This window comes from Petaurus breviceps, unplaced genomic scaffold (assembly GCF_028583685.1).
Source record: "Petaurus breviceps papuanus isolate PSGF00001 unplaced genomic scaffold, PetGlider_PUasm1.0 90994, whole genome shotgun sequence".
Lineage (NCBI taxonomy): Eukaryota > Metazoa > Chordata > Mammalia > Diprotodontia > Petauridae > Petaurus > Petaurus breviceps.
Genome location: NW_027187393.1, coordinates 344,177 through 357,817, shown reverse-complemented (window position 1 = coordinate 357,817; position 13,641 = coordinate 344,177). Strand labels below are relative to the sequence as shown.

General features: G+C 42.8%; 1 protein-coding gene across 3 annotated transcripts; it reads right to left on the bottom strand.

Annotated features, from left to right (window-relative positions):
• Positions 1-948: 948 nt before the first annotated feature.
• ARL10 (ARF like GTPase 10) lies at positions 949-11,782 on the bottom strand. Of its 3 annotated transcripts, none has more exons than XM_069077658.1 (5): positions 11,445-11,782; positions 10,239-10,407; positions 6,602-6,777; positions 3,827-4,023; positions 949-1,566 (listed from the first exon to the last, which is right to left on the bottom strand). In XM_069077658.1, the coding sequence occupies exons 1-4, from the start codon at positions 11,604-11,606 to the stop codon at positions 3,847-3,849; spliced, it is 684 nt and encodes a 227-aa protein (XP_068933759.1). In that variant the 5' UTR covers positions 11,607-11,782; the 3' UTR covers positions 949-1,566; positions 3,827-3,846. The 3 variants fall into 3 exon arrangements, with proteins under 3 accessions (XP_068933759.1, XP_068933760.1, XP_068933761.1); XM_069077659.1 differs by having other exon boundaries at positions 949-1,331; XM_069077660.1 differs by lacking the exon at positions 3,827-4,023 and having other exon boundaries at positions 11,445-11,780.
• Positions 11,783-13,641: the final 1,859 nt, after the last annotated feature.

The window sequence follows — 13,641 nt, the reverse complement described above, 5'->3', positions numbered from 1 at the left end:
TTTATCTAAATCTAAAAAGCAAGGGAGTTGGATGTTTTTCCTAATGGAGAGAAAGAAATCAAACTTTTTACTTGATGTGGCCCATGCCAAAATTTTTTTCCCATTACCTATAGAACTAGCTATATATGTGATGTGATATACACACACATATTAGTGATCATAGAGAGACAATAGAACCCTAGCATTTCAGAGCTAGAAAGGATCTAGAGATCATCTAGTCTAACCCATTTTGCAGGTGGGTCCCAAAGAAGGAAAGTGACTTACCTTGAGGTCACATGTACAGTTAGTGGCAATACTTGGCCTCTTTACTCCCATACAAGTGTTATTTTTATACTTTAATCATACTTCCAGCATGGTTGTTAACTGCTTCAAGGGGAACACTGGCATGGATAAACTAAAATTCACACTGTATTTGTCTTTGGAACACTTGATGATGTTTAGTAGAATTAACTATAGAATTTGTTTGCATTCCCTGAGAGTGCTAGCCTGATAGTGACAGACGGCTAGTCCAGATTTTAAATTGACTACAAGTCCATTAACAGTTGACACCATTACAGTATATCTTTCACAGCTTTCAAAGGTCTGAAAAGCCCAGTGGAACAATTTCCATTGCCCTCTTTGACAGCCTATTACGTTAATGACATCCACAGTTTTAGTCATTTTGCCCTTCCTGGCCACATTGACAATCATCCAATATATTAATAACAGCACCCGGAAACATGATTGAGTCTGGAATTTGGTCCTGCTTCCTATAAAAATTTTAAATGGGGAGGTTGCTGTCTTTGCCTTAGGCTCAGGCTCAGCCCTGCTGGCCTAAAGGGATGATTTCACTAAGTGGTTTTCTGCCCCTTCGAGCCTATGTGAACAGATGCAGGAGAGTTAATGCACAGTACATGAATAGCTTCATTCTTGACAGTCTGTAAGAACATGCAAGACAAGATTTTAAAGTTGGATGGAATCTTTGAGATCATCAGCTCTGCCCCCTTTATTTTACAGTTGATGAAACAGGCCTCAAGAAGAGGAAGTGACTTGTCTAAGGTCACACAAAGTAGCACAACTCAAACCTAGGTCTTCTGACTCAGTGCACTATACAGCAGCTGCCTCCTTTTTTTTCCCATCATCTTACTGATAATTTGTGCTTGTTTTGGAGTATCATAACCCTGAGGAAGGGAGTTGGAGAGATGTTATGTCTGACCAGGGTCACAGTAGAAGTGATAGGGAGACCTTAGCAAAGTGTCTCAGTCCACAGATGTTGATCTTCTTTCCTGACTTTAGGTCGAGAAGCAAGTAAGCTCAGAACTTGGCATTCTTTTTCCCCAAACTTGCAGATCCTGTTTGGAGAACATATCCTCAATATCAGTGTCACTGAAATAAGTTTGTTTTAGACTATTACAGCCCTAGGAGGGGAGCTGGAAGCTGTTGATCACAATAAGCCAGGGCCAGAGCCCAGTGAAGGACTGATGCCCAGAAGTAACTAGATGTGAACTGTCGGTGTCATAGCCTCCAGGAGCCTTGGGAAAGGAACTTGGCAACCACTGTACCCTTGGTAGAGTCAGATCCTGAGACCTTAAAGATAAATGAAACTGGCATGAGGACTTCTTCCACTGGTCCAGATTTCAACCTCTTGATGAGTTGCAGCCATCTCACATGTAGATGTAGATGGTTGTAGATGCTCTGCCCAATGTGCAGAGGCCTTTTTGAATTTTTTTAATATGTTCTGGATGCCATGGCTATCCTTACTGTTAGTCTTACTCCATAACCAACCTGCTTCTTATCATATTTATTTTCCATAGTAGACTCCATACCATTTTTCAAGTTCATCACTGGTAATATACACTTTTTTTTGCACTCACCACTATTCAGCCCTTTGGGTCACTGGTACTTTTAAATCTTCATTGTGGTATTCTGTGATTTCTAGCCCTACAGCATCCCAGGGTGAAATGTTGGCTTTAAATAGAAGAACTTATGAACTTAGCATATCTCTCTGAGCTTACCCATCCTGTCCTTTTTCTGTCATCTTGCAGCATTGCCACCATGGTGCCCATGAATGTCCTGGAAGATGCTCTCAAAAGCATCAGCAATCCAGAAAAGCGAGGAAAATTCCAGGTTCTTATTAGGCCATGGTTGATGAAGCATGGTTACATTGGCAAATTTGAAATCACTGATCACAGAGCAGGAAAAACTGTTGTGAACCTCATAAGTGTGATGTAATCAGCCCCAGATCTGATGTTCAATTGAAAGATCTGGAAAAGTGGCAAAATCATTTGCTACCATCCCATCAGTTTGGGGTTATTGTGCTTACAACCTCAGCTGGCATCATGGACCGTGAGGAAGCAAGATGCAACCACAGGAGGAAAAATCCTGGGATTCTTTTTCTAAGGATGTAAAATGTACATACAAATAAAATACTCTAATGGACAAAAAAAGGGGGTGCAGGGTGCTTTTACTGCAGCCAGCAGCTTGGGATCATTAAAAGTGCTGCATAGTTTCTCAAAGGCAATCTCACTTTATCTTTGGTTCAGTTCCCTTTGCAGTACCTACATGAAAACTATACACTTCCCATCTAACTATTAGTCAGACCCTGAAAATAAGCTTTCCTCATCCAACTTTCCTGGCAACCTATGAAGCAAATCAAATTGCAAATAACTGCTAATAAATAATTGGGGTATTAGCCTTGACCTATGACTTCAGTAGTTTAAGAAATTGCCTGTCTCGGGGTGGCCAGGTGGCACAGTGAGTAAGAGCGCCAGCCCCGGGGTCGGGAGACCTGGAATTGGTTCCAGCCTCAGATACTTAACACCCACACAAAGTAACTGGCTGCATAACCTTGAGCAAGTTACTTAACCCCAATTGCTTAAAAAAAAAATTGCCTGTCGTGAAACACAAGCAATTGTTCTGTAATTTTTAGTTCACAAAAAGCAAATAAGCATAACCAAAGCCACATAGCCAGTATCAGTCTGAGGTGAGGTTTGAACCCAGGTTTTCCTGACTTCCAGGCCAGCTGTATATCTGCTATGCCAAGCTTCCTCAACAAAAAATCAGCTTATATTTCTTAATGGTTCACAAAACATGCTCACAACAACCCTGTGAGGTCAGTAGCACCAAGTTCTCTTGAGCCTTACAGTGGCCCTTTGAGGTGGGGGTTCTTTTGCCCCTATAACCAGGCAGAGATAAGAGACTGAGGCTCAAGGAAGAGACGTAATTTGCTAGCAGTCACGTGGCTTGTAACAGCTAAATTCAAATACAGGTCTTCTGACTCCAAATCCAGTGTTCTCTTCCATTATACTGTAGTATTGTTAATAGGCCACTTCCTGTATGAGATGGTTTGGCACTGTAGGCAGGTTATCCAAAGGGCCACTTTGTGGCCTGAGAGCAGAGCTTAAAAGGGGCTCCCTGAAAGGTGACCACTGCCATAGTCATCCCAGGTACAGGAGGCAGAGAAGGAAAGTATCCTTCCATGGATTTCTTTCCTGGGAGCCCAGATTAATCCAGGAGCTTAAGGAAAAGAACAGCCTCTATTGAGCTCCAGAATTCTTTTCCTCTGAGCACCAGGATTATGATTTTAGGATCCAGGTTCAGGATTTTATACCTGGCAAGAACCACTTTGGACCAACCCCTCATCTTACAGATGAGGACACAGGCCCACGGAGGTGAAGTGACTTCCCTGAAGTAACTATCAAGGTCTAGATCTAGATTGGAACCTACGTCTTGACTCCAAATCCAGAACTTTCAGGGATCCTCAGAAAAGCACCTCTCCAACCTGAAGGTTATCAGGTAAACTGTTGGAGGACTGGGCTGTGTGGGAAGGTGAGTGGGGAGCCCTTACCCCAGAAGCTACATTTCCAGTCAAGCTTGGGAGAGAAGGTCTAATAGCAGTGTCCAGACGTGGTGAATGCTTGGAGGTGAAGAGCCTGGCCCAGCTGGGGGAATGCTGACTGGCAGCAAGAAGAACTCACGCTGGTCAAAGGCTTGCAGGTCCAGTTCTTGCTGCAGCTGAGCCATGCTCAAGGCCTCACTCTTGTCCTACAGATGAAGAGGGAGCCAAGTCTGAATGGCAACACCATAGCATTTGTTGCTTTATAGTTGGGTTATCCCAGAGGGCAGGTAGGCCTGTGTCCATTAGCCCTACTTGGGGTGAGGGGAATTTGGGGAGGGCACAACAGTGGAGTCCCCTAGTGTGAATTCAACTTCCCTTATCTCCCATATTTACCTGACCTTACCTCCTTCATCTCGTTATGCTCTTTTCTACCACCACCCCCTGGCAACTGTAGTTATTTTGGTGCTCCCTGGATAGCTTTGCTGATTAAATACTGAATGGGGTGGACCTTGTAGGAGGGATTCCTTTCATTGGCTGTCCCCCATGCCTGCAATGCTTTCCCTCCTTCCACCTCCTGACTTCCCCCAGCTCAAATCCTAGCTTCTTGCAGGAGACCTTTCCTGATCTACTTTCTTCCCTCCTCCAAACTACCTCTTCTCCCCAATCCACCCCAATTCCTTCCCCCTTCCTTCAACAATTTTCATTACATGTATCTTATATTTTGTTATATGTTACCCTTCTTCCCCACTTAGGACAATATCTGGCATGTAGTAAGTACCTAATAAATGTTTGTTGACTGACTGCCCTCCTGACATCCAATACTTGGAATAACATACTTGGAATACTTCTCATTTTAAACACTGACTTTTAGATAAAAATGGGGGAGGGGGGGAAACAGGATTCTGACTGTAAATCCCTTGTTCTTTTCCATTACAACACAAGTTTAAAGGATGCCTCAGCTTAAGGGTTTTATATGAGTAGAAGGACTTTAGGATATAAAGACAGAAGGGGGCCTTAGATATCATCTAATTCAATTCTTTCGTCATGTCCTCAGAAGTCAGCTTTCCCTTCCCCATTCTCCTTCTGTTTTAGGACCCCTCTGCCTAGTTTAGGAAGATGATTGTATTGGAATGAACCCTGAATTGGTAATCAACAGTCTTTGGTTTGACTCCCCAGTACAGTGTAAGCTTCTTGAAGGTATAAACTGTTTTTCCTTTTATTTTCATATCCTCAGCATCTAGCATGGTGCTTTGTAGTAGGTAATGACAGTTGAATTTCATCTTGCAGATCAGTAAACAGTCTCCCAAAGAAGGGAAATGGCATAGATTAGTCTTCTGAATCCAAATCCAAGGTTCTTTCTCTACACCAGATTCCATTTTAAACAAATGAAATTACAGTAAAACCTGTTGGCTTCTTCATAAGCCTGTCAACCTACTCTTCCTTCCCTTCAGCCTTTAACACTGCTGCCAGATTAAGCTTCCTTACACAAAGGCTGAGCAAGTTACTTTCCTGTCTGGGAATTTTCTCACCTACAAAGTGGGAGCGTCTATAAAATCTTGTTTATTTTTTAAAACTCATATGTCCTACATAGGTTAAGCCCCCAAATTGAGAAATCTCTGTGCAGCTATGGTATAAGAGAAGAACAATTGATATGAAGTTGGAAGACAGGTTTAAATCCTGGTCTTAGAATTTATTAGCTGAGTAATTTTTGGCAAGGTGGACCTCAATTTACTAGACTGTAAAACTGTTGAGAGGGAGATAGGACTAGACTAAGGTTTCCTCTACCCCTAAATCTCACAGTCTTATGACTTGGGTTCAAATTTTAACTCCATCATTTCTTGCTATGACTAGCAATTATAAGGTTTTGGAAGCACTTTTCAATCTTTATCTCATTTTACCCTTACTACTACCCCACCTCCCCCTGAGAGTTAGAAGCTATTATTATCCCCATTTTACAGATAAGGAAATTGCCTCTGGCAAGTCACTCATACCAGATGAGGCTCAGTTTCTTCCCTTGTGGACTGAGGATAATAATAATGTTTGTGTGCTAATTACCTCAAAAGAAAAAGGTATAAACCTTAAAGCACTATAGAAAATACAGTGATCCCATAGAGACCACTAATAGGAAGAAAAGTCCCTATACACACCAACGTATTCTAGTAGCATTTTTTGTAGCAGCAAAGAACTGGAAACAGAACTCTGTTCTGATGCCTGATTGGGAAATGGCCAAACAAATGGTAACACAGGAATGTAATGGAATATTGCCCTACATTATAACAAATGAAGAATGTGATGAATATAGAGAAAAATGAAAAGAGCTACATGAACTAAGGCCGAGTTAAGTAAAAGGGTCCAAGAAAACAATATATACAATGACAATAATGTAAACAGAAAGAAACACAAAAAAGTGAATGCTGCAAAATCACAAAGAAAAAGCATGGCTCAAAAGAATACACGCCCACTCTACCCTTTTGCAGATCTAAGAAGTTGAAAATTATGGTACATTGTACATTTTCAGACTACTTTAATGTACTGATCAATTATGCTGATTTTCCCCTCTTTTTCTTTTATTTGTCTTTTAAAATATTTATTACAAAGGATGGTTCTCTGGAAGGGGAAGGGAGAATTATGTAAATATAAAAAAAAACAACTGATATCAATAAAAACTCAATTTAAAAAAATTTAGCAGTCATTATGGTTACTATTGAAATTCTTGAGTCAGCCTATATGAGCTGGTGCTAAAAACAAGTTATTGCTTCATCCCCCAAGAGCAGACTCACGCACCTGTTTATTGGCTACTACAACCACAGGCAGGTCTGGATCTTCTGCCAGCAGCATATGCAGCTCTTGCCGAGCACAGGGTAGCCGTAGCCGGTCAGCAGAGTCTACCACAAATAGCAGCACATCTGCCTGGCTCAGGAACTCCTTCCAGTAAAACCGAAGGTTCTGGCTGCCACCAACTGAGAAAGAGGAATGAAGAGAGAGACAGACAGAAGGATCACAGCGTTAATGGTAGAAAGGAACCCTAGAGATCATCTAATCCAAAATTCTTAATTTTGTTTTGTGTCCTGGTAGTCTGGCGAAGCCTATGAACCCCTTCAAAGAATGTTAAATGTATCAAATAACATATAGGATTACAAAGGAAATCCATTATAGTGAAATGCAGTTATTAAAATATTTTTTAAAAACTTACAGATCCATTGAAACCTATTCATGGTTCATGGACCCCAAGCTAAGAAACCCTGATCTGAGCCAAACCTCTCATTTTATTATGTAAGGAACTGAAACCCAGAGGGGGGAAGGGACTTCTCACAAAAGCAGAAACCAGAACCAGGAATCAGACTTGGTTCTCTGACTCCAAATCAAGAGTTTTCTCCACCATGTCATACTATGTACTGTGTCAAACCATCCTGGTGGCCTTAGAAACTCCCCATTCACTGACCTTTTTCTGACCTCTGGGCTAGCATCATTATGTTGCCTAATCTCACCTACATATACAGGCACAACAGGTCCATTCTTGCTACCAGTACCTTACCCTGAAGGTTCCTTTTTTCCAGGAAACCTCTCCTGAGCAACCTTGCTTGCCTCCTAGAAACAGAGATCTTCCCCAATTTCCTTAATTATTGGTGATTCCCATTACAGTAAAGTTACTTTGTATTTTTCATTTACTTACCTGCCTATGTGCTTTGTCTTTGGTCACAGCAGAATGTAAGCTCCTTGAGGAGAGACCCTGTTTTTATTTTTTTTTCTTTGAATCCCTTGTAATAGTGGATAGAAAACTGACTATGAAGCAAGAAAACTTGATTTCAGGACCCACCTTTGACACATACTGACTGGTTCCCTGGGGAAGTCATTGTCTCCCCAAGAGACAGTTCTGTCAGTGTTCTAGACAGCTCTCTTGGACTAAAGATTGCAGAGAGTTTATGAAAGCACAGTTCCAGTGCCTATTCCCACTACTGCATATAGGACCTGGTGCGTGGCAGGAGTACCTGCTGAATTGACTCAAGGCCATTATCTTGACTTTTCCAACACACCAAGCTCATTTCTTACTCTGTACCTGTAATGTAATGCCAAGGAAAGGCAACTTCCCAAGGTTCAGAATACCAGCATAGGTGCTCTCCATTTTATTCAGTAACAAACCCAGAACAGAGAAGATCAAAACATGACATCATTCAAAATACAGCATTTACTAAGTGTGATTAAATAATCTCCAAGTACTACCCCACCCCAGGACCTTCCAATCATTCAATCAATTACAAAGTCTCTGTTCTAAATACTTCTCCACCCCTAGGCTATACCTTCATTTAGTCCACCACAAAGCCCCTCTTCTGAAATGGAGATTAGTTTCCAAACATAAGTAAAGTACCTTCATTTGTCAATCACAGAGCACCAAAAGGTCAAAAGTTCCCCACTCCGGGATCTCAATTGAATCTACACCAGAGTTACATCAAGTTTAAACACAGCACTTAATACCCAAATGGAGGTCTTTTCTTCATCTTGACAGGAGGCAAGTTCTCAGCAATCTTAGTTCCTGGGGAGACAAGGCTCAGCAAGGCCACAAGATACATTGCCAGTCTCTTCATCAATTCATCCTGTCTGTAGAACAGTCCTAGAACTCCTGAACACATTAGCAAAGCCCTCTCCCAGGATTTCTGTAAACATACAACCAGAAAATCCTTCTTCAGGGCTTCTGAACCAACAGAAAGGCTCCCAGACCCCTGCAACAACAGCATTGTCCTTCACCAGTGGACAGTATTCACTCTGTCTGCAGGACAGTCTCCAGACCCCTGTAACAACAGCACTGTCCTTCACCAGTGGACAGTATTCATTCTGTCTGCAGGACAGTCTCCAGACCCCTGCAACAACAGCACTGTCCTTCACCAGTGGACAGTATTCACTCTCTGTCTGCAGGACAGTCTCAGGGCTTCTTAGTGAACAGCCAGGTTCCAGGACTTCTTCAACAAAAGGACTGTCTTTCACCAGTGGACAAATCTGGCAAAAGAACATCAAAACAGACAAAGTACCAGCAAAACAGCCATGTCTCCTCAGTCCTTGGCAGCTCAGGGGGCAGGTCTCAAAAGTCCAGGGCAATTCAAAGTGGCCACCAGCAATTCTCTTAGTCTCTCTCTCTCCACGAGGTGCTGCTTCCAAAAAAAAAAAAGTTCTTCCGCCTCTCTCTTGTCTCTCCAAATCTACGTCACCAGCTCCTCCCAGTTCAGGACTTTCTTTTCACATCAAAAAGTCCATCCCATAGGTGGGATTAACAAGCTCTGGGTTTTAACACAATCAGTTTGAAAACCAAGCCAATACAGGGGAATCTTTAATTGCCATTACTATCACAGTACCTTTGCTTGTACAGACCTCCCCTGACCTTGAAACATCCTTCCTTCTCTCTTCCCATCCAAATCCTACCCATCCCACCAACCTCCAAGAATCCATTTGCAACTTTTCTAGTCCATTCAGATTTTCCCCCAGGCCCCTATACCCATAGGACTTGGAGTCTATACACTTACTCTAGCTCTCAAGTATATACAGTAGTGACTTGCATTACTGCCTAATTGTTTTGTGTCCCCCAAGAGACAGCTTCCTGAGAAGGGGGAACATTTCTACTCATCTCTGAAATAAGAGAACTTGACCAGATCTCTGATAGCCCTTCCACTTGTGACATTTTGTGATTTTATGTTTCTTCTCTTTTACTAGCTCAGGGCCTGGCAGAATATGTGTGTGTGTGTGTGTGTGTACACATACATATATACACACATATATACATATATCTATCATTAACAATTTATTTTTGTTTGACTTCTTGAGTACCTTATAATTATTTTCTCCCATTCCTTCTCTTGATATGGGCATTGGTGTAATGGGAATGCAAATTTGGAAGATCTTCCCTGCCCCTAGGCTAAAGTGCACCTGAAGCCTGGGGAGGGAGGCTTGTTTTTCAGTAGATACTTTTTGATTGGCCAGTGGGTCAATAAGGTTGTTACATTCTCTGAGCCAAGACAAGGCTATATAAGCCCTGATGTGAGGCTTTGTTTTGGGGGCTCACTTTGAGAAGTGTTCTGTGATTTGATCTGTATTCTGGGAAGCTGTTGTCCAGGGCCCCACCCCCCTTTGAAAAACCCAGATGTGGAAACCCAGATGTTGACTGGGTATGGATGTAATGGTTGGACAGTTTGGAAATCTGTCTACTTGATCTGTTTCTGTCTTGATAATTCTGCCTGTATACTTTGAAGTTCGGGGTGCTGACCTTTCCTCCTAAACAAGGTAAACGATATATGTCTGACTGATTAAAGTAAGCTTGTTAACCCATTTTGAGTTGCTTTCCTTTAACAAAGCAGATCCAAGAACCTGTGTGAGCAGCAAACCCTGAGGACATGCTTGGGGTGCTTGCTGCTACAATTGGCTATGCCAAACTCACCCTCTAGCAAATCCATCTGGAAGCTCTCAGTGGGGAGCCGAACAGAGTTGAAACCCCAGGTGGGAGCCATGTGCTCTTTGGTTCCATAGCCTGAGAGGCAATGGAGGATAGTGCTTTTCCCAGCTCCATCCAGGCCCAGCACCAGGACCTGTCGCTCATCTGGATCCAACTGCAGAGAAAGCAGATGCAGAGACACAGGATCAAAATGGAGAATGCAGACTTTGTATTCTGTGCTCTACCTTGAGAGACATTAGAGCCCCTAGAAAGCCCTTGAGGAACACCTGACCCTACCTTGTTCCCCAAGAAAGGATCCCAATTTGAGAAGGCAGCATCAACAGCAGCTCTCTCCTAAGTACAACTGAAAGGACATTCACACATTCCAAACAGTACCTACCCCAACCCTGGCCTCCAAAGGTACAAATCCGTGTGACCCTCCCCTAGGAGAAGAGCTGTGCATTTTCTAAGACTCTCCTTGGACTACACAGCATTGGTTTGAGAGAGAGAACTTTTCCCCCAAGTCTCCATGGGAATATATTGTTATCTAATTCTGTAAGATAAGGGAAAATTTGTTAGCCTGGACAAGCAGGACACTAGGCATTGCCCAGTTTATGGGAACCAAGTGAGAAGATTAATGTCTGTGGTATCAAAGTATGCAAGTTTGAATCCTGGATTTGGTTCTTAATACCTGAGCATGCTTAGGGAAGATGATTCTCCTCGTCTATAAAACGAGAGGAATAGAACTAGCCCATTTCAAAGGATCCTTTCAACTTTATATAGATGCTAGAAGAAAGCTAGATTAGCATGGAAACTGGCCAGGTCTCTAAGAGAGAGTAGGGTAAAGCCCTTAGAACACACTATGGAAATAGATTAGGACACAAGCTAGTGCAACCCTAGGAACAGAAATGTAGACAGACACAGAAAAACGTGGGACAAAACTATGCACACATGGTTGTGCACACACTCAGATGCACACACAAATCACACATGTGTAAGCACACAGATGCACATGGTAGTTGAGGAAACCCCAAGGTCCCTCCATTGCCCACCCTCCGCCCCTTGCCGACTCTCCCAAAAGGCGGAGATGAATGGATGACAACTGATCCGCCCTGAGTTGGAGCCCGGAGGGTATTGTTCCCTCTGTGTCGGTGCAGGGCTCTGTGCCGGGCTGGCAGCTCACCCCTCGCCTAACCTAGTCATCCCGCTCACCTCTCCCGCATAGGGGCTCAGCTCTGCTTCCCACCAGGGCCGCCGCCGTCGCCCGCTACCGTCACTGAAGTAGGCCTTCCATACAAAGAAGAGCACCGAACCTAGGACGGCCATAGCACCACCCAGCAAGAGTATAACGTGGCCGAGGGACCGTGGAGCCATGAGGAGGAGCAGCAGGATGCGGAGCCAGAGTCTGGGCTTGAGCTAGAGCCGGAACCAGAGACAGAGGCAGAGCCTGAGCCTGAGCCTAAGCCAGAGCCCAAGCCACCACCCAGAACCCCTAAGAATCCCGCCCAGAAAAGCCGGTTCAGCCCAGCTGTGTGGCCCCTGGAGACTTTTACTCCCTCTCCTCCCTCTTCCCCCCGCCCTCTTAAAGGGGACGAGCACCCTTCCTCGAGCCGGTTTGATTAGGCAAGCAGTCACCCAAAAGATAGGTCTGCAGTCCCATTGGTACCTGCCCTGGCACCGCAGCGCCCTGGCTCCAACATTATGCTAGATAGATCGTCTTGAGGATAATCCTTCCCTGGATCCCGAAGAGTAGCCCCATCCCTCCGTTACTACAAGCCCCAGAATACACTTCCTGCTATCGTGACTGGGCTGGCTTCTGGTGTACAATGCTTCCAGTCACAATAGCAGCTCCAATTTCCTCAGTGCTGAGGGTGGTGCTTAATGTAGGATTATAGATTTAGAAGTGGAAGTCCGACTCCTTCATTTTACATATGAAGAGAATATTGTTCCCATTTTACAATTTGGGAAAGTGACGCCCAGAGAAGTGAAGTGAGTTGACAAGTGTTAAGAGATCAGACATAAGAGTAGAATAATAATAGCTCCCGTTTCTATATAGAGTTTTAAAGATCTCAAAGCACTTTCAACAATTCTGTGAGGTTGGTAGTGTCTCTTTAGTCCCAATTTACAGAGGAGAAAGTTGTGAGACAAAAGAGGAAGTTACTTGCTGAAGGTCAGTCACCAAGTGGCATAGTCAGGAACTGAATCCAGGTCTGATTCTAGTCACCTTCTCTTTCTACAGGAAGTGGCAGCCTTTCTAAACACCTAAGAAGGCTGTATGAGTCAAACTCTTCTTCAGTCTGGCTTCTGACTTCACCATTCAGCCAAAACTTTGTTTATCAGAAACTTTCTCTCTCCGACATTACTAATGATCTTCTGATTTTCAAATATAGTGACCTTTTCTTAGTCCTCATCCTCTTTGAGCTTTTTGCAACTTATGACACTGTCACCCTTTTCTGCTTGATACTCTCTTCTCTCTAGATTTTTATGACATTGCTTTCTCCTGTTTATCCTTCTACCTGTCTGCTTGCCCCTTCTCTGTATCATTTACTGGATCTTGGCCCATTAACCTTGGGTGTCTTGTAAGGCTTTTTTTTTAATTTTGGACTCCTAATACTATTTCACTTGGTGATCTTATAAGCTTTCATGATTTAAATTATCATCTCTGTTAATGCTTTTGATTCAGAGCCTAAACCTTCTCCTTGAATCACTGGGCCACCCCATGGCCAGAAGCATCCAGGAAGATCATCAAACCCGAAAGGCCAGAGATATGAATCACCATGTTTTTAGAGTGTCTATAAATTTCCAGGGAAGTTTTGGGTACTTGCTTTCTGAAATAGCTCTTATAGGTCACTCCAAATTTTAATTGAATTTAATATTGAAATGATAGACTAAAGGGTCAAGAGAAAAAGAAGAGAGGAGGGGAATTTGAAGAGAGGAATAAGAAGCCTGAACAGGGGTGATAGACTAGGAAAACAGGGTGGAATGAAGTGACTGGAGGTCACAATGAAGACAAAGTTTTGGTTTAATTAGATGAGATACAAAAGGAAATAAAAGAAAAGAGGAATTTTTTTAAATTTCTTTTTATTATAAACTTAATCATCAACAATATTTCAACATGCCAAAAAAGAGGATTGAATATGAAACTGCAAATTTCAACTACATAGCTTGTTTTCTAAAGATATATATAATATGTATATATATGTATATATATATACACACACACACACATATATATATATATACATGTTCATGAATGAAGGAATATAAGAGAAGCATGAGAGGAAGAAAAATGCAAAGGCAACTTGTTAATAACAGAATGGGAGTTGCATAGGACAAAATAGAAGGAAAGTAGAATGGAATAGAAACATGGGAGAGAGTTCAGCATGACCTCCATGGATGGGTATGAAGA

Coding starts and splice junctions, on each gene's coding strand:
- ARL10 (XM_069077658.1), bottom strand. CDS start 11,606: ATGGCTCCACGGTCCCTCGGCCACGTTATACTCTTGCTGGGTGGTGCT. Junction 6,778..10,238: donor CCAGATGGATTTGCTAGAGG/GTGAGTTTGGCA, acceptor CCTCTTTCTCAG/TTGGTGGCAGCCAGAACCTT. Junction 4,024..6,601: donor TTGTAGTAGCCAATAAACAG/GTGCGTGAGTCT, acceptor CTTCATCTGTAG/GACAAGAGTGAGGCCTTGAG.